At 47.6% G+C, this 22901-nt stretch overlaps 1 protein-coding gene across 1 annotated transcript in view; it reads left to right on the top strand.

Moving 5' to 3' along the window:
* The first annotated feature begins 886 nt into the window (after positions 1 to 886).
* The window catches only part of CACNG4 (calcium voltage-gated channel auxiliary subunit gamma 4), a 101723-nt gene continuing 79708 nt past the window's right edge, over positions 887 to 22901 (top strand). Inside the window, exon 1 of the mRNA XM_084837481.1 lies at positions 887 to 1493. Coding sequence (XP_084693607.1) covers positions 1268 to 1493 — 226 coding nt within the window. The 5' untranslated portion in view covers positions 887 to 1267. The remainder of the gene's footprint in view (positions 1494 to 22901) is intronic.

Below are 22901 nucleotides of genomic sequence, written 5' to 3'. Positions count from 1 at the left end.
TCTGCCCAATGGTAGGGCCAGGCCTGGGAAGGGCCAAGAGAGGCACAGGCACAGCCCATCGAGAAGCTGTAGCTTCTGAAAGCACTGCCTGATTTCAGACTAGCAGTGTTCCTAGATTTGTATATGTGCAAGCCTTTCCCTCTCTGGAACAGAACTTGCCTCTCCAGAGTTACATTAAGGTTATTGAAACAGGGGTCCTGTATTTAGTTTTATTCTTTTAAAGCAAAACAGGCACAAAATTGACCAGAGCAAACCTCACCAAGGGCCAACAGCAAAACCAGCCTTCCCCGACTCCAGATGTGTTGGACTACAGGCCCCACCTTCCCCAGCCAGTGCGCCCCAGTGGGCATGCTGGTGGAGGATGGGAGTTGTAGTCCACCACAGCTGGAGAGCGCTACGTTGGGGAAGGCTGAGCTGAAGACACCCGTTCACCCTTTTAGCGCAGGCAGGGGCCTTTCGGTGCCCAGGCGTGGCAACAGATGGAAACTTGAGAGGGAAGCCGGCTGGGCCAGGGGGCGCGGGCTTCACTCCGCGTACCTTTCGGAGGCGCAGCGTGGGCTGCCGCGGCAGCTGAGGCCGGCAAAACGAGGCTGCTGCGGCTACCTGCCCCTTGTTCCCTGAGAAAGCCCCCCCACACCCCGCCCCTTGCAGGGGGATGCCTCCTTCCCCCTCTCTCCTCCTGCGCCGAGGGCGAGCTCCTTCCACCCCTCGCAGCGTCCGCGGGCGCCTCGAGCGCGAGGGCGGCTGCTCGGAGCAGCGCGCGCCGCCCCCTCGCGGCCTCTCCCTCCCGCCGCCCATGCGGGGCCTTTGGCCCGGCGCCCGGGCGGGAGGGAGGCGGAGCCCGCGCCGAGGGCCGCTCCCCTCAGACGCCCGCCTCCGTCTCCTCGGCCGCCGAGTTCAGGCGGCGGGAAGCGGCAGTTCGCGTCGCGTGCTGGAGAGCGCGGCCGGGCGCCCCGACCCAGCGCAGCCCAGGGGGCTGGCTCGCTGGAGGAGCCGCTGCTCCCCTGGGGGCGGAGGCCTGTCCCTTTCTCCCGCCCCGCGCTCTTTGGCCCCGAGGGCGCCTTTCCCTCCCTTTCCCCTCCGCCCATGTCTTGGCTCCCTCGCAGTGATCTGTGTAGATGGAAGGAGCGGGGAGAGGGGGGGGAAGAGGAGGGGGGGGAAGAGCCGGCGCTCGGGCGCGGCGGCGGGGAGGCAGTGCCGGGCTGCTGCTGCCGCTGCGCTGGTCTCTTGCTGCCCCCTGAGCCCGTCGGGTGGAGCATGAAGCACCATGGTGTGGTGCGACCGTGGGGTCCAGATGCTGCTGACCACGGTGGGCGCCTTCGCCGCCTTCAGCCTCATGACCATCGCCATCGGCACCGACTACTGGCTCTACTCGAGCGCCAACATCTGCAACGGGACCAACATCACCACGGAAGAGACGCCGCCGAACCAGCCCAAGAAGGCGAGGGGGGACCTCACCCACTCCGGCCTCTGGAGGGTCTGCTGCATCGAAGGTAGCCGCCCGGCGAGGGGTGGGCGAGGGCCCGGGCGGGGCGGGGCGGGGCGGGAGGTGGAGGGCTGTGTGCGTGAGTGGCGAAGAGCTGGTCGAGGGAAGGAAGGGAAGGAAGAAAGAAAGAAAGATTCCGGAAAAGTGCCCAACTTCCTCGGCTGGTGAGGAGGAACAATGAAAGGCTTTTACTTGAAGAGAGGTTTGGCGACGGATGCCTGGGAGCGTTTCTCTGCTCCCTGGCGAAGATTTGTGGCGGCAGCCCCCCTCCCCACACACACACACCCTCCCCTCCAGATGCAGCCGGCCGCAGCCGAGTTGGTACCTCTGCTCTGATACTGTCTTGGAGGGAGGATGTTGTTGCCTTGGCAACCGGTGTCTCTCTGATTGCTATGGGAACCGGACATAGGGAGGTGATGCTTAGCCCAGGGTGTCTGCTTCTCGCCAACCTAGCGCTGCTGAGTCGTTCTCGTTACCCCTTTTCCCTGGGCATCTTGGCTCACGCACGGACTAGAAGAAAGGCAGAAGGAAGATTGGGGGGCGGGGAATGGGGGGGGGGAGAAAGACAGGGTCTGCACTCGTTTCTGCAGTTGTGAAAGCTGAACTGTCACTTTATTTGCGAATGTGTGCACGCATGCCTGTGAATGAGACGGAACGAGAGCAGTTCGCATTTCCTTCCCCAGAGTCTCTATAAGTCTGTTTGGGTCTTACAGTGAGGCGTTTCAAAACAAAACAAAACTGAGCTGATGTTAATGATGGTTTTAGACCTTGTTATTGATGCTTGATGTCCTTAGAAGGTTGACAAATTAATGATGGAGGAGTAAATAAATATAAAATAATTTTAACTTTACATGTAACCAGTTCCAGATTATGGGGGACCACTGGCAACATATGTTTCAGGGGTTTCCCCATCCTTCTCATCCCTCCCCATCAGCACAAATCTCCCTGCTGTGTTGCCAAGAAAGAAAGTGAGCAAGTGGCGGATCATATGCGTGCACTCTCTCTCTCTCTCTCTCTGGGCTGAGGCGGTGAATCATGTGAGAGCTGTGGTGTCACTGGGTAGCATGGTGGGGAGGATTGATCCATGGTACTGCCCAAGGGGAGAGAGCAAGCAGGAGATGCCCATTTGCCTACCCTCTCTTTGGGCAGCACAGCAGCACCCACCACTGCAAAACTCCAAATGAGAGAGCAGGCTCGTAAATGGGCAGAGGCAGCTGCTCACTCAAGGAGCAGCCCCATTGTCTTCTCACTCACTCACCTCTGGGCAGCACATTGGTGGGTTGGGCCATTAAGCCCAATCCTTTGTATTGCCCTGGACAGAGAGGGGTGGGAGGCAAACAAACAGAGATTTGGCTGTTACTCTGAGGATGAGTCACAGCTACAATTGCTGCTCTCCTTTGCCTGTGCTGTCCCTTTGGGCAGTCAGCAATGGGATTGGGCCCATTGCTGTCCTACCAAGGGGCAAAGCACAGGCAAGTCAGAGGAGGAAGCAGCCAATCCTTACCGTTTCTCTTTGAATGTTATAGTGAGGAGAATTGGGTCCCTGTGGGAGGGGGAGCAGTCCCTCCTCTTTAAGGAGCAGGCAGTGCTTCTGCCTGTTCACCATCCCTCCCTCCCTGGACCGTAAGAGGGGATTGGGCTCAGTGGGCCCTATCCTCACTTGGCATTGCGGAACTTCCAGGAATGGAAGTCCTGGCTGTTCCACAGCTTGGTGTCCCTCCTTCTCTCTCTAGGTAGCACAGTAAGAATGATTAGGTTTGCTGAGCCCAGTGCCCAGTGGCGTACCACCCATGGAGAGTGCAGGTGAACCAGCAAGAGTGTGGGGCAGCTGATCCCTGCATCAACAGCTCTTCCCTGCTTGAATGCCTGTGCTCTCCATCTCGGTGCAGCACTGGACTGGGCCTAGTAGAGAGAGCAGGCGGGCAGAGGCAGCAGCTTGCTACAGAACGAACAAGCAAAAATAGGCAGCGGCACAGCCGTTCCTCTCCCTGGGCAGGCCTGCTGGCTCCAGTTTTCCCTGCTGTGCCACCCAGAGAGAGAAGGCAATAGGCAGAGGCAAAAGCAGCCTCCTCTTGATCGCTTGCTTACCTGTGTTCTCCCTCTGGCTAGTTTGGCAGACCCATTAACCTCCCAGAGTGAAAGGCAAGCAGTTGAGGGCACCAGCTGTTCCTTGCTACTGTCCCTCACTTGACCTTTTTCATGAGCGCATGAGCAGTTGATGTCCTGGGCCACCTGCTTTCTGAATCTGAGTAAGAGGGAAAGGAAGTAGGGAGTTCTTGCTGTTGCTGATGCTGTGCACAGCACAGAGCAGGGGGGAACAGAGGTGCCCCCCACCCACTGGGGTCCAAACCTCCCAAGGGCTGTGTACCTCAGGAGCAACTGGTCAGCAGCCAGCATCTGTGGGCCCTCCTGAAGTACTGCGGCCTCAGCAGCTGCCCAGCAGTGCTGACCCCGGATGCCTGCCCTTGACTTAACACATGTTTAAGGAATCGAAAATCTCAACCACTCCTCTCCAACAAGGCTCTCCAGGTTTGCTTGTACCGAGGTGAGGCAGAATGGGCAGGAAACACTTCTAGCAAGGAAGTGCATGGGGTGCTGAGAAAATATGGCAGGACAAACCATGCAGATTCCACCAAAGGGGACCAGTATCTTCTACCCAAATGCACAAACCAAACATGTGACTCTCTGGCAAATGCGTCCACTCCAGGAAATGCTACACACAGCCCTATTGCATGTTCCCTCTTAAAGAGTCACTAAGCCCCAGTAGTCTGTGCTCCAACTTCACTGGTTAATATTCCTCCCATGTTAAGAGTATTAAGAGAGACTCATGGTGGCAGATAAGGGAGAAGCTTGGAGGGGAAAACTGTTGACATTTGGCTCCTGGAGTAGAAGAGGAATCCATTTTTTCTTTCCACACTAATGCACTTGGCATATCAGCTTCAGTGCACCTAATTCAATAATGGCTACATAGCACACACAAACTTTGCAAACCAGGTTGTTGAGCTTATTGTAAAGGACAGTGCAGTAGTAGCACACACAAACCTAGGAATAGTTCAGAGACCTTCATTTAGTTCAAAAGAAGGTTATAACATTTCAGAACCTGCTTATAAACTGCTCCCATTTTTGTGTTTTCAGTAGGCATAATCTACTCTTAAGCATATATACTCAGAAGTAAGTGCTGTTTACTTTGGTGGGATTTACACACAGGCAAATGTGTATAGGATTGTAGCCTTTGTCTACAGGAGAAATTATTATTCAGGTCATATAGACCTGAATGCCTGTGATTTATTCATGAATGCTGTATATGAGTTTTGGTTTAAAGTAGATACGGGCAAATTTCCCTTGGCTCACCCCATAATTAGCTCAGTTTTCTCAAGTCTTTCCAAGAGATCTTAGAGAAAGCAGCACAGGAGGTAGCAGCACAGAGGGCTCATGTGGAGGGATTCAGTGGTGGGAAAATCTTGTATAAGAACTGGAGAGCATTAATTGCCACTGGGGAGCCTGGAAAACAGTTTTCAGTGCCTCCTGGCTCAATTGAGCAGACATTGCCCCTAGGAGGAATTGGAACTCCCTTTCCTAGGCTTCATGGTGGCAATGGAGACAGCCCCTGCTGCTGCAGGAGTCCTCCACACCAACCCTCCCTGCTGCCTTTCTTCCTTTGCTAGGACATGTTTGGGGTACGGCTGGAACAGTGGGAGAGAGGAACGCGGGTGCTGGGCTGAGCCATTACAAACCACATGCAAACCTAGGAGTGGTTGGATTTGGCTCATAATGGCATATTTGTTTCAGAACTGGGGGGGCGGGGGAGTGCTAATTTCCAGCCTCCTAATCACAAATTTCAGTGCCATAACTCGTGTAAAGGGTAATTGAAATGGCTGATATGCATCTCAAGAAACCAGACTTTTGGAGCAGATTTTGTGAGGTGCTGAGCTGATTTCAAAAATGCACATGCCATCAATAAACTCTTCCTAGCAATGGACTCATGACTTCCTTGTGGAATCAGAATCTAAGGATTTTTCTTCAGTTTTTTAGTGTATTTATTCATGCAGAAGGGGACACAGCTTTCTGGGAAACCATGGAGGGCCAGATTAGGACCCTAGAAAGGTCTGAGGTTCCCCACCCCTGGTTTAATGGGGTGGGGGTTAAGGTCAAATGATATATGTATCCATTAACTTAATAGATACATATGAAATCAGTTTCCAGCAACAATTAAAGAAGTTATACTTAATTGTTCAAATGTTAGTGAAATATCCTTCAAATGGCAGTTCTTTCAAAAATGTCTATTGGAATTCATATTTGGCAGTCAGTCACTAGTTTTCTTTTAATTTTTAATGATGGATAAAACAGTTGCTTCCTGCAAATCCATTCTCCTTCCCTGTATGGGGTTGTTATTCTTACAGCCTGGTCCTAAGCATGATTACTCAGAAGTAAGCCCCATTGTTTTCAATGGAATTAGCTTCCAAGTTTGTATGTTTAAGATTATGCCATGTACTTGTTTTCAGTTGTAGATCTATCTTAAAGAGAAAAAAACCATGAAAGGCTGAAAATTTTTCAAACTGCATGTTAGATTGATATTGACCTGAATAACAGCAGGAAATGCACGTTCATTTCAGGATAGCTGACATATTCTATTTAAGTGCTTCTTATCCTCATCTATAACATATTGGTTTGAAAACTGTTGCATTTTTAAAGATGTACCAAATGTTTTAGTAAGAGATGATATAATGCCATTATAGAATTGTCCCTCTGTTTTCTAACCTTCGACATTGCAGTTTTTTACTCAGAAGTTAAACATTTAATTAGGGTGAAATCCTATGGCTGCTAGTCAGCACCTAAACAGCCATAGGATAGGTTGGATCCCAGGAACCGACCTTGGAGCCCGCACTCTGAGGTACGTTTCTGGAGAACCAACCTCCACCCTCTCCCACGCCACCTCGTAGGCAGCACAGATTGGCACCGTGCTCCATGCTCATAAGAGCAGCACGGAGTGGGGGAAACAAGGTGTTCCTTGGGGCAGGCTGGGGCAGGGCGGTTGGAGGTGCTGGTAAGACACTTCCTGTGTCTGGCCTCCCCACCCCGAGCTCCAAGGTCCCACAGCTAGACAGCTGAATCGGCTGTCTAGCCGTGAAAGCAGGGAGGCGGGAATGTGGAGGAGATGCGCTCCTCACCGCTCCTTCCACCCTGCAGTGGATAGGCAGTCGCCCCCAAGTCAGGAGGTGACCATCGATCCCCATAGGATTGCTCTCCCCTTCTCATAGTCATATTTGCTTTTTCTTTGGGTTGAATTGCTTTATGTTAAACAGTGTAGCTCTAGCAGCTGCTACATAGCTTCAAATACAGGTGTCCTGGATTTATTAATAGTCTACTTCCTGACCACTTTTGGTGCCTTGTATTAGGGGTAGGTCCCTAAAGGTGGAAATGAAAAAGAGAGGGGTATTTTTTTATTTATTTATAATTTGTCAGTGGTGTTTCTCTTAATAATTAATCAGAATGCATCTACTACTGGCACTTATTGCAGTAAATGTAATTACTCCATGAGTAAACTATAATAATGAAAAATGTGTTCAAGAGGTGAAGGACTCAACTTGACATCTCAACAGATACTTCATCAGTACTTATGGGCTCCCAAAATGTGATCAGCACAAGAGAAAACTTTGGAACTTTTGCTTAATCTCAGTTATTTCATTTAAATTAGTACTACTGTTAATTCAATAGAATAGAGATCACGCAGTGGTCTTTGTCTTTCCTCCTCAAATAATGATGCATTCTGTTGGTCAAAAAGACCACAATTCTCCCTTGAAAGATGTTTTGGAAGAAGATAGAAGTATGGTAAAATATTGCCCATGGTGTCCCAACTGCTTTGAGATCTTATGTGCTTTCTCCAGTTTCTCCTTCCCAGCTGTTCCTCCCCCAGGGTAGACTTCACGTTAATTTGCATCATTAATCATTATCTAGTTGTGTGCAGATATAGATGCAGTCAGCCTTATTTGTGTCATGGAACAGGACCACGAACACTTGTTCTCAGAGGATTCTGACCCCTTGTCCTCAGAAGAAGAGTTTACAGAGTTAATGTTTCAGGGAGAGGATTTGGCTATGGAAAGGCATCATAAAGAGTCCACCTTCCTGGGACCCAGTTCTCCAGAAAGACCCCAGGGGCCAGCTCTCCTGCATCCAGAGGAGGTCTTATTACCATCCTCAGACTCTGAGGACTCGAGCCATGAGGAAACAAGCATGCCACAGCCACCTCCAAGATGTTGCAGCCTGAGATTGCTAAAACAGGCCAGGCTCCTTTAAGTGACAAAGCCTCACTCAGTATGGAAGTGCGGCCAACCAGCCTAAATGCAGCCAAACTCTTATCTTGCTCTGCTCATTGTTGGAACAACATACAGACAACCTTGTCTGGCTTCCAGCCCCACCACCACTCAGAGCTTTCCATGGTACTGATCTCTTTCCATCTTCCTTCCCCAAGAAACCTGACCTAGCCTGAACCCTTCTCAAGATCTGATCCATAGCAGATCCCAGCAACCAGCCTACAGTGGAGGGCATTGACAGAACCCACAGCCTAAAACGGTACAATTTGGGGCCTGTGCAGTCCTTTGATTAATGTTTCTTGGACTCCTTCATGCTGCTTTCTGGGATCTTTAGCATACTTGACATGAGAGCCCTCTCACTAAACAATGTGACTCCACAAACAGAAGGATATTTGAGAATATGTCAGTGGCGTTTAAATTTAACAAGTGTGTCCATTCTTGAATCATGCTGTGAAATGTACACAATATTTGGAAGACAGACTTATTTATTCATTCATTTGATTTGTACCCCACTTTTCCACCAAGAAAATGGTGCTCAAGGAGGCTAACAATCAGATGAAATTTTAAAAAAATTAACATTTGCCATTTTTATTCCTCTCTAAAATTAGTTATGTGTCTGAGGACTGGATTAGATGAGAAATCAAAATCCCATTGAATGCCATTGATGTTGGGATTTTATTCCTACTAAGCAGTTACTCCTACCTTTTTCCTTTGCATCTTATGTGAAACACCTAAGAAAGATTTACAGTTGGAAAGCAGCTCATGTATAAACTGGTAATTATTTTAGCCAGAACTAAAATAATCCTTTCCTGCAAATATCTCCTACATAATACTTCTCCTCCTGAATTCAGTGAAAATATCGTCAGTTCACACCAGTAACTCCCAAAGCAAGTGTTAGCAGTATAAAATCATATAACTCTAACAGTGTAATTCTGAGATCTGATGCAGTACCAAGTAAGCGGAGTAACATAATAAGCAATTATATTTCAACAGTATAAGTCTGTTGAAATGTAATTGCTTACAGTAGGGTAGGGTGGGTTGGTACCACTACAGCAGGGATAGGCAATATGGTGCCTGCAGGCACCAATGTGACCGTGGACCCGCCAAGGGTCCCTTCCTTGGGACCCGCCAAGGTGCCCTACCTCTCCCACTTTTTAAAAATTAGCACATTTTCTTACCAGCAGCTGGGATTGCTCTGATTTAGGTTTCTGTTGGTGCTTCAAAGGAATTGTTTAGTGTATTGGGGCTCAGACCTCACCTCTGCCCTGTACTCAATATTTTGGGCAGATTACCTGTCCTTTGACACACCTCTTATGGCAGCCATTTTGTGGTGGTGTCCAGGACAGTTTCTCAATTTGCCAAATGTGTCCCTGCCCCCAAAATGTTGCCTGTCGCCCCTCTACATTACAGCAAGACTGCCACCATCAGCAGATGGCTCACTCTCTGTACAACATGTAAAGCTTTTGTTCTTTCTTCCTTTCATGTAAATCCTTACCTTTCCTCTAAGGAGTGCAAAACAGAGTACAAAAAATGCCCTCCTCCATTTTATCCTCACAAACATCCTGTGAAGCAGGTTACACTGAAAGAGAATGACTGAACCAAAGTCACACAGTGAACTTCATTACTGAGTGATATGTGAACTGTGGGAGACCACAGCCCCTGCCCAACTACTACACTGCATTGTCTCTCTCTCTTACGCAGTACAGAAATGAGCTGAGATAGTGTATGGTTTGGATTGGACTGCTCAGGTGATTTCCCTCTCCTTCATCCAATCCAGACCACCTACCATTTTTCCAACAAATTTCCACTGCTGAGGGGCGGGAGAGGCAATGATCTGGATCTGGACAACCATGGGAGGCAAAGCATTAAAAGCCCTCTACCCCTACAATAGGGTCCTGATCAAGATCAGCACCCCTGCACTGCCACTGCCAATAAAGATAACATGTAAAGCTTTTCTACCCTAGGCATTTATTGTGCACTCATTATTCCCTGCTCACAGTTGTTCGTGGTTCTTAGCACATAATCCTCAGTTTCGCTTCTGTTTTTAAACAGCACTTTCAGCAAGTACTTTGAGAGCAGTGAAAATGCAGTATTATTTCTGAAAGTAAAAGAAAACACTTTTTCCACTTGTGTAATTCTACCATACCACAGTAGAAAGGGAACACTCTTTGTCTAGTGCTCAGATCTCAATTCTGAGACAAAACCTAAAGTAGATACAAATTATCAGCCTTGTGTAGAAAAGCTCATAGTTTGGTGCTGATATATAGTGCTAAGTAATTAGAATGGAATTCATGCTGACATGCCAGTACTCTGAGACCAACTGGCCTTAATTGCTTTACATAGTATACCATATTGGTCATGCTAGCAAATAGCATCCTCAGTATCATTCAATGCATATCTTTAGTATCAGGGTGCAAGCTACAGAATTTGAAGATTTGAAACTATTTGTAAGATGTTTATGAAGCATGTTTCAGACTAGGAACTGCAAGATGAAATGGAAAGTAAAAAACAACACTTCAGAAATGGAAATTAAAAATAAAGGAGAGCAAATTCAGGTACTGGATAGTGCACATTAAACAATTTGCACTATCTTGCACCTGAGTTTGCTCCCTCCCTTTTTTCTTTTTCTTTTTTTGGTTTCCATTCAGACTAGAAACTGACCATTAGCAATTATATATATAATATTTGCTTTTTAACAATTGCTCGTTGCAATTAGCCATTCAAATTGTCACTTAGGTCCGATGGCATCGTTACTATTCCTTGATAGGATTGTCTCTGACCAAGTGACCTGAAATGTGAATGGACAAATGGAAAGCTTGCGTTAATTATGTACTGATAACACATCGTTATTTCCAACACTTGCCACATGAATGCCTTGTCATGTGTTTATGTTGAGGAGAAATATTGTAAATAAATTAGTTCACAGAGAAGTAGCCAAGTTGTGATGTCTTTGGATTCTCAGTGGGCAAGTACTAGAATGATAGCGAAATGCTGCTTTTTATGCAAAGTTTCTGTCAGCGTGGAAACTGAGCCAATAGAACCCCAGAGCAGTTCTGATTCTGAGGAGGATCAGCAATCCGTGGGAGAGGAGCCAGCTCATCCTTCACAGGCACAGCAGCTGGCGGAGATTCCTCCTGCTGGCATTCCTGAGATAGATAGTGACCCTGGCAGTGAGAGAGTGCGGGAGGGGGTCTTGCTAGACACTCGACACAGACGCAGGGAGCGATGAGCGATGGAGGGTGCGGAAAGGAGGCGTAGCGCCCATTTGGCACACAAGCAACGGCCACCTCCTGTGGACCCAAGGGAAAGAGGGAGGATCGCTCCCTAGCCCATATGTTCAGGGTCTTCAAGTGATTCTCCTTCAAACGGGGATCAACTGCCTACCCGGAGCATAGGCCACTCTGCTGTTCATTGCTTAGTTGCTGGTGATTAGCATCTGAAAGAGTCATTAAGTTGTAAAAGGATTAAAGCCTTGAAAAGAATCCTTTCGTCTGTGTCTTGAGTTGGCTATTGGAGTGTACTGAAAGAGGCCGCTAGGGCACTCCTGACAGTTTGATCCCCGTTCCTCTTTTTTTCTCTCTCTCACTCTCTCTCTTCTCCTACTGCCGAATGGAGGGTGCCAGGGACCCGGCGGTGCCAGCTCTGGCTCAAGGGAACCAGATTCTCTGTGATCAAGTGGCTTAACTGACGACTGCTGTACAGAATCTACAAGCTGCAGTTCAACACCCCCCCCACCTCCTATTCCCCCCTGCCGCAGGTCTCCGGTGGCTTTGCCAGAGAAGTTTTCTGGTGAGAAAGGACTTTTTCAAATTTTCCCAATCAGAGCTGTACATGCGCCTTCGACCTGAGAATTTCATGTGGGCTTTCGAGGAACTTAAGAAGCTTTTTTAGTTCTGAGCCGATCCTGTTACATCCCGACCCGAGGAAGCCTTTTGTGGTGCAAACTGATGCCTCTGACTTTGCAGTGGGGGCGGTGCTTTTTCAGCCAGATCGGGTGGGCGGTGGGTTGCAACCCTGCGCCTACCACTCCAGGAAGCTGAACATGTCTGAGAGGAATTATACCATCTGGGAGAAGGAACTGTTGGCCATCAAGTCTGCTTTGGAGACCTGGCGTCATCTGCTGGAGGGGGCACAGCACCCAGTTGAAGTTAGAACCGACCATCGCAACCTGGAACATCTTCAGACAGCCTGTGCCTTAAACCAGAGGCATATTAGGTGGTCACTTTTTTTTCCCTGGTTCCACCTTAAGATTTGCCATGTGAAGGCCTCCGACAACCTACAAGCAGATGCTCTTTCTCGTAAGCCTGACCTCCAGCCAGTGGGTGAGGGAAATTCCCTCCCTCTCTGATTCTTCCCCCTCAGAGCTTGGCGGCAGCTGCGGTGCCTCACTCTTGGGAGGAGCTCCTTCACCCTGCACAGGCTCAGGATGCTTTTGTTCACACTAAAGTGGAGGAATTGGGGCTAGCCGCTGCCCCCCCCAACTCTACCCCCTTCTCTTTGCGAAGTGGCCTGCTTTACCATTCCAGTCAGGTCTATGTGCCTTCTAGACCCCTCCGTGAGAAGGTCCTCCATCAGTGCCACGACTCCCCCACCGCTGGGCATTTTGGCTTCGCCAAGACCCTGCACGGAGTGATGCAGGATTTTTGGTGGCCTTGTGTGTGTCAGGACATCAAGACCTATGTCGCCTCCTGCCCAACCTGCCAGCGGGCGAAGGCCCCCTCAGGCAAGCCCACACGCTTGCTTCACCCCTGCCTACCCCCTCAGGACCTTGGAAACTGCTCTTCCTTGACTTCATCACTGACTTGCCTCCCTCACACGGTAAACCACTATTCTGGTGGTGGTGGATTTGTTTTCTAATATGGCCCATTTCATCCCCTGCTCTGGGTTGCCCACAGCCAGGGAGATGGCAGAGCTTTTTTTGGCGCATGTTTTCTGGCTCCACGGATGGCCTGAGGGTCTCATTTCGGATAGGGGGGCCCAATTCACTGCTCATTTCTGGAGGGAGCTACTTGGGCTTCTCCATGTGACGCTCCGTCTTTCCTCCGCCCACCATCCACAGACGGACAGTCAGACCGAGCGCACCAATGCGACTCTGGAGCAATATTTGCGCTGTTATGTCAATTACCAGCAAGATGACTGGTTTTCCTTGCTGCCTCTCACAGAATTTGCTTATAACAATGCCTGCCATGCTTCCACCCACCAAACTCAATTTTTTGCCAATTTTGGTTACCACCCCAAGGCTTTCCCGTCCACCCTAGCTCCCTCTTTGGTGCCAGCAGCCCATGACTTTTTAGAGGAGTTGCGAGCAGTACACCACCTCTTACAGGACTCCCTTGAGCAAGCCAAGACAGCCTACAAGGCCTTTGCAGACCAGCGGCGCCAGCCGGGTCCATCTCTGCCACTGGGGGACTGGGTTTAATTGTCCACCCAATCCCTCCCCTCTCACTCGCCCGCAAGGAAGCTCGTGCCTCGCCGCATGGGGCCTTTCCAGATTACGGCCCAGATTAACCCTGTTGCTTTTCGCCTGGCTCTCCCCCCTCCATGAAGGTCCATCCTGCTTTTCATCGGTCCTTGCAGTCCCCCCTGGTTTCTGGCGACCCTCATCGCTTGGTCGGTTCCCCCCCCTCCCACCACTGCTGGTGGAGGGGGAGGAGGAGCTTGAAGTCACGGAGATTCTGGACTCCCGCCTTTCTCGCGGCCACCTGCAATATCTAGTGGACTGGAAGGGGTACGGGCCAGATGAGCGAACCTGGGAACCCGCGGAAAATGTGCATGCTCCGTAGCTGCTGAGGCGCTTCCACCAGCTGTACCCCCACAAACCCAGGGCCCCATGGGAGGAGCACGATGGGCAGCCTCATGGGAGCGGGGATGATGTCAGGGTGGAAACTGAGCCGATAGAACCCCAGAGCAGTTCTGATTCTGAGGAGGATCAGCAATCCGTGGGAGAGGAGCCAGCTCATCCCTCACAGGCACAGCAGCTGGCAGAGATTCCTCCTGCCGGCATTCCTGAGATAGATAGTGACCCTGGCAGTGAGAGAGTGTGGGAGGGGAGCTTGCTAGATGCTTGACGCAGACGCAGGGAGCGATGAGCGATGGAGGGCGCGGAAAGGAGGCGTAGCGCCCGTTTGGCACGCAAGCAACGGCCACCTCCCGTGGACCCAAGGGAAAGAGGGAGGATCTCTCCCTAGCCCATAAGTTCAGGGTCTTCAAGTGATTCTCCTTCAAACAGGGATCAGCTGCCTACCCGGAGCATAGGCCACTCTGCTGTTCATTGCTTAGTTGCTGGTGATTAGCATCTGAAAGAGTCATTAAGTTGTAAAAGGATTAAAGCCTTGAAAAGAATCCTTTCGTCTGTGTCTTGAGTTGGCTATTGGAGTGTACTGAAAGAGGCCGCTAGGGTGTTACTGACAGTTTCCCTGAACCTCTATGAGTGCTGGACACTTCTGAAGACAAGGAGGGAGTTGATCATTGCGATAGTTTGAGCCACTGTACTGGGTCAGGTGTATGCTTGGCTTGATGTGGTATGGCACTTCCTGGTCATTTATGAGTAATTACACTATGAGATAGCAAAGTAGGTATTGGCACAACATACCGCTTTCACAGATGTTCTAGTGAACTCGAAGTAATTGCTTGAACAAATGTTTGTGACAAGCTAATGAGATGGAATTAACAGTGAAGGTGATGCCACCAAAGCAAGCTTGTAGTTTTGTTTAAACAAATAAATCTTGGAAACTTTCTCTGGTAGTTACCCAGCCACAGTTATAAAGTCATAGCTGCCCACAGGACTATTTGGAAAAGAACAGCTCCGTTTTGGCTGGATTACATATGCAAATTGGTGCCTAGCTATTCTTGATTTCTTACATTTATATCCCACTTTTCCTCCAAGGACCTCAGGGTGACATTCTCTCCCTCACCCGCCCCCACACACACTATATTTTCACAACAGCCCAGTGAGATTGTTTAGGCTGAGAGATAAGCCCTATTCAGTTGTTCAACAAAGGGGTTAAAAAATCAACACATGAGGGGAGGGAATGTTTCAGCTGTGCCCCATTCCCTCATTGTGTTCATTGCTGCCTACTCACAGAGGATGACTGTCTGAAGAGGAGAGATTCCTCTATCTGTAGGGGCAATTGAGAACCCCGATTTTCCAGCTTAATCACATGGAGAACCCCCATGGATAGAGGAGGCTCCCCTCTTCGGAGAGTCACGTTCCACGAGTACAGGGTTAGGAATGCAGGGGCTGCAGTGCTCCCTCCCCTTGCATGTTGATTTTGACTGGGTTCGCACAACATGCTAACCCACACTCAGTGGTTGAGTTAGTGTGTTGTCTGAACCCGGGACATTTTCCCCAGGGTGGCTTGTTAACCATGCACCTTGAGAACCATGGTTTGTTGCTGGGTTGTTCAGGGTGGTTAACAAGCCACAGTGCGTGGTTAACAGGCCACCCTGTGGAAAATGTCCTGGGTTCAGACAACACACTAACCCATGGTTCAACAAGAACCCACGCTGAACCACTGAGTGTGGGTTAGCATGCTGTGTGAACATAATATAATGATTAGCCTAAGGTCATCCAGTGAGCTTTGGGGCTGACTGGGGATTTAAACCTGGGCCTTGCCATTCCTAATCTGATAGAAATCACCTCATTACACTGGTCTTCTAAAAACCAACGTATTATCTAATTATGAGGATTGTATTCTGTCAGGATTATATATTATTTACCAGTGAATGGACTTTAAAAGGTGTTTTCCATCTTTAGCTTTATGGTAATTTGATTTTATAGTCAAGCCTGAAAAAGACAACTGCATTTTAATACTTGAAAACTGCTCATGTGCTCCTCCTAGCCTGAGCTCTGAGGCAGCTGTGTGTGCAGTAATTACTGTAGAACAAAATTCATGTGCACTTTGTAAAATAATCTCTTTCTTCATTAGTATATTTAGCGTTGGTTCAGTTTATATTCAGCAAATGAAACTTACGCCCTGAGGCTTCAAACTTCGCTCTTACAACTCCTATAACAAAAAACACTCAGTGCTCACTTAAACCTAGTGAGGTATCCACATTTCGGAATGGGGTGACTCATGATCAAGGGCAGTGTGCCTCCTGAGCCCATTACAGTGGCAGCACGAGATGCCCCGCCACCTGAGGCAGGACGATGTGTGTCACCGCCACAGCAGCCTCCTCCGGAGAGGCCACCATTTCCTTGCTTTGGTAGAGGAGTCAGAGCAGAAGATTAGGCGGGTGGGTCTCTGGAGAGGCTGCCTGCCTTTCCGCATGACCTCTTGCTCTGGGAGCATCCCCCAGATGAGAGAGCAGGCAGGCAGCTTCTCCAGAGAGGTGCCCAGGCCTGAATGCTGCATGTGGCGTTGTGAGGTGGCTCTGGAGGCGCCTGTACAATCTCTTGCTGAGAGGGGAGGAGAAGGAGGCTGCTCCTCAAGGAGCCTTGCTTGTCACTCTCCCACTGTGCCACTTGCTGCAGCAGGCAAGCGGGGCTGATGCGGCAGCAGTGCCCACAGGACCCCGGTGCTTGTAGTCCACCGCCCCTCCTGGTCCACCATCTGAACAGGGAATTCACCCTGTCTTATGGGAGGGCTGGCCCTGGCCCACTATGAGATGAGCCCACAAGCTCAGACAGGTCTTATAATAGGTTTGCCACCAGCCCTTCTTGCTGTCCCTCCCTTTCCCAGGCCAATTCACTTTTGTGAAGGTGGGAATCTCTGACAGGAAGGGCTGGTTTGTGATCATGGAAACCTTGAGGCCCCTTCTTTGAAATGGTTGTCCATTTCCACTGGGAAGCACTGGGATTGTTGTGGCACTTAAAGCAGCTCCCTCGGGTGCACCAACATTCTGTACTTTATTGGTATGGAACCTGAGTTTTTTCTTATTCAGAGAACACTCTGAGTAACTCGGCTAATTATACGGTAACTGGGAGGAGCCCTCATCTCTATGATGCTACTTCTGTTGTGTAGCCTCATAAAAGTATAAATCAATTTACATGTTTATCTTATTCATTGTTACATACAGTTTGTTTTTGTTTATTTAGACATTTTGAATAAAAAATTAACTCAAAGCAGTCTAGAACATGAATATTCCCATAAAAACACATTACATGTAAAAACAAATCAAAGAATAAACAGCTCTAAGTTGTATGTATTATCCACGATGTGGAGCTGGCAAACTTGTCAAACTCACCTGGTAACTACCCACATCCCCAAGGCCAGTGGTTTTCAAACTGAGAGCCTTGGGGTGCCACTGGAACTCATTAAGGTTCTTGTAACAAGAAGACCGGTCATAGTAGATGGCCTGTCTCCCATCTCCACTCCTTCCCTGCAATGCAGCCACTGGAAAATGTTGTGCACAAGACAGAGCCTACTCTCAGTTTCTGCACAGTCCTCGGCAATGCCCTGTGTGAACACATAGTGTGCCCTAGATTTCTCTACAGTGCCCAGAGGTTCTGCAGTAACTGAACCAAGATGAAAAAGTTTCCTTGAGAGTAGGAGGTTTGAATTTTATGGTGCATCTCCAAAGTTCTATGCTTTGCCAGCTGGATCACACTGACAATTTTCCTTTGATAATTTAATCCCTTCTATATTTTTTCCATTTTCTGCACATTTGACCTGGATGACCCTATGAAAGCTTTTATGCTGCCTGGATGATCAGGACTGAACATGATGCCCAGTCAAAATCCAAGGAATTTATACGCATGTTAACTATGCACAAGAATCCAGGAGATTCCTGTGGATCCAATATCAACTCTCTGGGAGCACCTTGCAAATGGCAAAAAATTCAAGAAGCTTGCAGCAGCTTTTAAATCTATGGGTTGGATCCAGAGATGGACACTGTATTTTTAGCAGGGAAATTTGCATCTCTTCAATACAGTGCAATTGTCAGTACAGTAACAAATTATATATGCCTCAAAATGGCATTGCATTGTTGAAGTAGCGCAAAGTTATAACATGTGTGCCAAGTGGTGAATACCTACTAGTTCAAAATATCACACGTAAAATGAGTTGACTGCTGTAAAGAGAGATATTTTTAAATCTCCTTTAGAACAGGGGTGAGCAACTTGTGGCCCTCCAGATGTTTTGGCCTACAACTCCCCTCACCATTGGCTATATTTGCTAGGGTTGATGGGAGTTGTAGACCAAAACAACTGGAGGAACATGAGTGGCCCACCCCTGTCCTACAGAGACAGAATTATTTTGTACAGAGATGTGAAAGGCTGGGGAGAAAATCCAGAAAAAAATAATTACAAATGCGAGGTTTTCCACCCAACTACCCACGCATCTGGGCTTTTTTGGTTTTAACTGCGGCATTGTGCACGAGCATCATTTTTAGCAGATGATGGCAAAATGGGGCAGGGAACCACATAGGATGATGACATGACAGGAGATAAGTGATACTGTATGAGGGAGAGGTGTTCAGCATCATGGGTGATCTCTTTTCAGTTGCAGCCTTGTGCCTAACATAAGGTGTAATTCTGCCCTAATTCTGTGAGAGTGGAGGTCTCAAACAGGATCTAAGGAATTCTGCCAGAAGCAAAATTACCATGCACACAGACTTACAGTGGATGCTCAACAGTTTCTGTTCTTTGCATGCATTATGCTGATCCCACCATCTAAGTCTAAGTCTAAGCTATATATCATAAGAAAAATGCTAATATGGCAGAATATTACGTCTGAAAGCCACAGGAAGGCATTTTGCATGTGTTCATGTGATCTAATATTCTAAAAAAAACACTTAAAATATGTTACTTTAGGTCTTACTTTACTAAGTCTTCATAAACTTGTGCCATATGAAAGAATAAAGCTGGAAAAGTAGGACAGTTTCCACTTTAAGGTGCACAAAAGAGTATCCCTCACCCCTTTTCCCACTTTACACAGCCTTTGTATTAATGCTTCCCAAACTCTCTGAACCCAATGATTATTGCACAGTTGTTAAATGTTCTAGCAAAAAACCCAGCAGGATACTAAAAGCCAATGATGTAGACTAGGGATGCACAAGCTTTTTGTCCCTTTTTGTTCCACCTTTTGATTATGGGGCAGACATATAGGCATCCAAGCGATCCTGATACAAATTGCTCTTTCCTCTCTGTTAGCAGTGGTGGGAAAAGAGCAGTCTGTATGAGGATCTCTGCGGGAAGGAGTGGAGAGTACAGGCAGCTGGGACATTGGTAGGGAGGAATTTGGTGGCAGTGGGAGAGTCAGGCAGCAAAAGCCTTGAAGGACCACTGGTTGTGCACCCCGATGTAGACTTACATTTTTAAAAAGCAAACAGATCACCTGCAGAGAATGATGGACTGATGGCTGCAGCACTGAGCTGGAATTGTGGGGGTGCCTGTTCCTTTGCTGGGTCTGCATTGAATATGGCTTTGGAACTCCCTGCCACAGGAGGGTAGGTTGGCTCCCTCTCCGCTGTCCTTCCACCAGCAGGCAAGGATGTTTTTATTCAAGCAGGCCTTTGCCATTTAAGCTGGTCTGTTGGGTTGGGTGCTGTTTTACTTCTTTTATTGTGTTTTGAAATTGTGTTTTTAATGTATTTATTGTTTTAATTACGTTTCGTCTTAAAATTTGGTTTTTATTGTTAGCCGCATTGAGTGACATTTCCTGGTAGAAAGGCAGGATATAGATTAAATATATAAATATTGAAACCAATCTGTGAGTGGTTAGTGCAATGACTATGGTGCTAGTGTAGCCTCAGTATTTTAGAAGACAGTAGCTACTGGGAGCCTGGAGTTTTGCTTCTCTGGTTTTGTCACTGGCCATCTTCTGATGCTTTATTTAAACACTGTATTTTGTCTTCAGTCACTTAAAAAAAAAAGTCTTGCTCGTGTTTTTCTTAATTATTATTTGTATTGTTCAATAGTGAATAATCATTCAGTCTTAGAAACAGGTGGTAAGAAGGGATACAAGGAAACAATGGAATAAGCAAGAAAAGCAAAATATTCCTGTTTGTGGCTGAGAATTAGCATTTGGGGTTTGAAGCATAGCTCGAAGTCTATGCAAGGTGCTATTTGTAGGAAGGGAAGACGCTCCTATTGTTCTGCTGCTGTCTATAAGCAAAACCGAGCTGGAAACTACTGGTAAAATGCAGCGGCTTCATACTAAAGCAGTGGCACAAGCTAGTTGCAGCCTCGTGGACATGCATGACTACAATCTCTTCTGAACATGTGTGATGTGTGAAGATTAGGGTTCCTAGAGCTTGGCTGAGATGCAAGATGTGTTACTTTCAAAACAGTGCTAGACATTATGTGAGAATGAATACTATTCCCTGTCCCAGTTCTAATGTAAGGCATTCTCTCAGCCTCCGACATCACCAGTACAAAGCAAGTCTCAGGTTGCGTATCATAGCTGGTAGGAGGAGGAAGGCAGGAAAACGGACTGCAGAGGTATTTGGGCAAGAGATATCATCTCACATTATCATCATCATCATCATCACCACAATGACTCCAGAGTCATTAAAGCGACATACGTTAGTGTCTGGAGCAGGAGCTACGGAAGAATATCTTCAGGCTGGGACAACATTGGCTCCAGATTTTGTTGGCCACCTGGGGCAGGGGTCCTCCAGTAGAAGCTACCAAAGTTGTTTTTACAATTGTCTTTCCCTTGCTTCCAGGTAAGAGACACCTCTTAGGAACATTACAAAGTAGGCTTGGAATGTTACAGTTTTTGTATCAATTGAAACTGATAGAAATGAAATGCGGTTCATTTTGCAGAAACCAATAAGACCTATTTAAATATATGTACTGAGAAGTATGATCAAAATACAGATGCTTCTGTTGCCTCGAGTACTTTCATATCCTGCTGAGTCCTGTGAACAAGCTGATATAAAATAAAGTTGCTCCTTTTGAAAGAATTTTAATACAGCAGAATAGTGTTTAGAACAACTGATTCCACCATAACCTCAGAACCTTGATCTTCCTGAAATAGGACTGGAATGTAGCTGTGGTAGTCATGAACAGCTCCAAAGGATAATGCAATTTCCAGTGAGTAGTATGGTGTGTGTGTGTGTGTGTGTGTGTGTGTGGCCCTTTTCATATGTTCAGGACATGCACACAATACAAGTGTGGGAGTGCAATTCACACCTACTGTTCCCACACTTGCTGTTGCCCTCCCCAGTTGCCATGCATCCGTTGTCCTTTGCAAGCAGAGCCTACACAGGGACAAGTTATATGCATGCAGGCTCTCTCTGTGCCATTGGGGACCCTCTGTTTACAGGATCCTGGATGTATAAAGCCAACACCTGCAAACAACTGGTACATTTACAGGCTCTGTTGCTCAAATGCACCATAAAATATAAACATGGCCGTCAGGTGTGGGAACTGCAGGCTCATTCTCCCTCCTTATGTTCAGTGTATGCATTTCCTGAACATCTGTATAGGGCTTGAGTGCCTGAGCTGGCAGCAGTATTTCGGGCAAGACAGTGAGCCCTGGAGAGGGGCATTCCGCACTTCAAGGAGAGGTGTGTGCAGTTATGGACTCCTTAGAAAGAGTCGAAGGTGGTGGGAGGGTGCTCTCATGCTGCATCGGTGCAGAGACCTCTATCAGTCTGTGCACGCTAATGACCTAATCTGCTCATGATTGATCAGCATTGCTGCTCCTACTAGCCCCCCCTCCCCCACTTTTCTCGATGACTTTTGTCAAAGGTGAATAGTGAACACATGGGGCCCCACTGTCTCTTTGGTCGCTGCTTGGTGTCATCCTGGAAGTATTGTGTACACACCCTGCATGAACCACAACTGGGAAAACATGGTGGGGTTGGGGATGATTGACAACGCTGTATGTGGTCATAGAAGACAGGCTGGTCTAATGTTCAGCTCTGGATTGGCCAGTCTGCCTGCTCAACTGAGCTACTGCATGTCTGTCTTATCAGATCATAATTCTTTACACTCTCCTTGAGACTGGCTATGTTTCATGTGTGTTTTGGTTTGCCCTGATGAGATTTATGTATTTTGGTGTCTTCATTTCCCTGGTCTCCTCAGCTGCCACATATGTTGTCCTGTATTTTGTCCTGTTTTCCCCAAATACACCTGTTTGTTTCTGCTTGACAAAAGAATAAAAAACAAGCAGATGGTTACAATCTGTGTTTTCATTCAGAATGGCATTCTGAATTATATCAACTGACTATTGCTGGTCTACACTGGACCTGGGGAGTCTATGAATAGAAGTGTTTTATTACTTCCAAATGTGGCCACTGGTTGCTGTCTTGCCAGCTGTAGCAGCCTTTGGATGAAATTAACTGAAGTTAATGAAGTTGCACATAATTTATGTAACTTAATTCGGTCCTAATATTTTGTGTCAAGTTATTAGAATAAGCAAACCAGTTTTGTATTTTCTTTTTTTGCCCCCCTTCAATAACACTTTTTTTTTTTAAGTGTGGACTTAGGATTGCATCTGCATAGATATCTCCATTATGCCCAAAAACCTTTAGGATGGTGTATCAATTAATAGCCTCCAGTTTTGCCCTCCCATCACATGTCATTCCGCCCTGCCACTGTCCATTACTATGCTGTATGTCTCCACCCCATTATTCAGCTTTGAGCACTACCAGTCCGTTACTTATGGCAGCCTTCTCCAACCTGGCGCCCTCCAGATGTGTTGGACAACAACTCCTATCATCCCCAGTCAGCATAGCCATTGATGCTGCACTGGGAGCAACATTGCTTTTGTTTGATCATAACAACTTATTTGAAAGTTCCCATTACAAAAGTGAGGTTAACGTATTGCATGGTTGCCAGCTGCTTGTTAACTTACAAGCAAACAGGAGGAAAGCTCTATATTAGTGGTCACAATTCCATTTCCCTTCTTGATGCTCTGGAAGAAGGGGAAGTCTTCTCATCTTAGATGGGATCAAAATGCTTTGTGACTCAAATGGACCACAACTAAGGGACCAGAATAAACAGCAAAATAGCAATTTATCCGACTCCAGTGCTATTCCTGCCAGGGCCCAGCTTCAGTACTGCAGTGGGCCTTCTAGATTATAGCCAGGATTTGATTAGAAGTAGCCTGGAAGGGCTTGGGCCTATTCAGCCTCTGGAATGTCAGAGTCTGTGTGAGTTTATATCTGTCAGTGTTCTCAGAGCAGAGCCAGGGGGAGTCACCCAACTCCCT

Source organism: Heloderma suspectum, chromosome 2 (assembly GCF_057233095.1).
Source record: "Heloderma suspectum isolate Gila_16-S chromosome 2, 16-S_ref, whole genome shotgun sequence".
NCBI classification, from domain to species: domain Eukaryota; kingdom Metazoa; phylum Chordata; class Lepidosauria; order Squamata; family Helodermatidae; genus Heloderma; species Heloderma suspectum.
The sequence above is the reverse complement of the archived record's forward strand: the minus strand, read 5'-3'. Positions and strand labels throughout refer to the sequence as shown.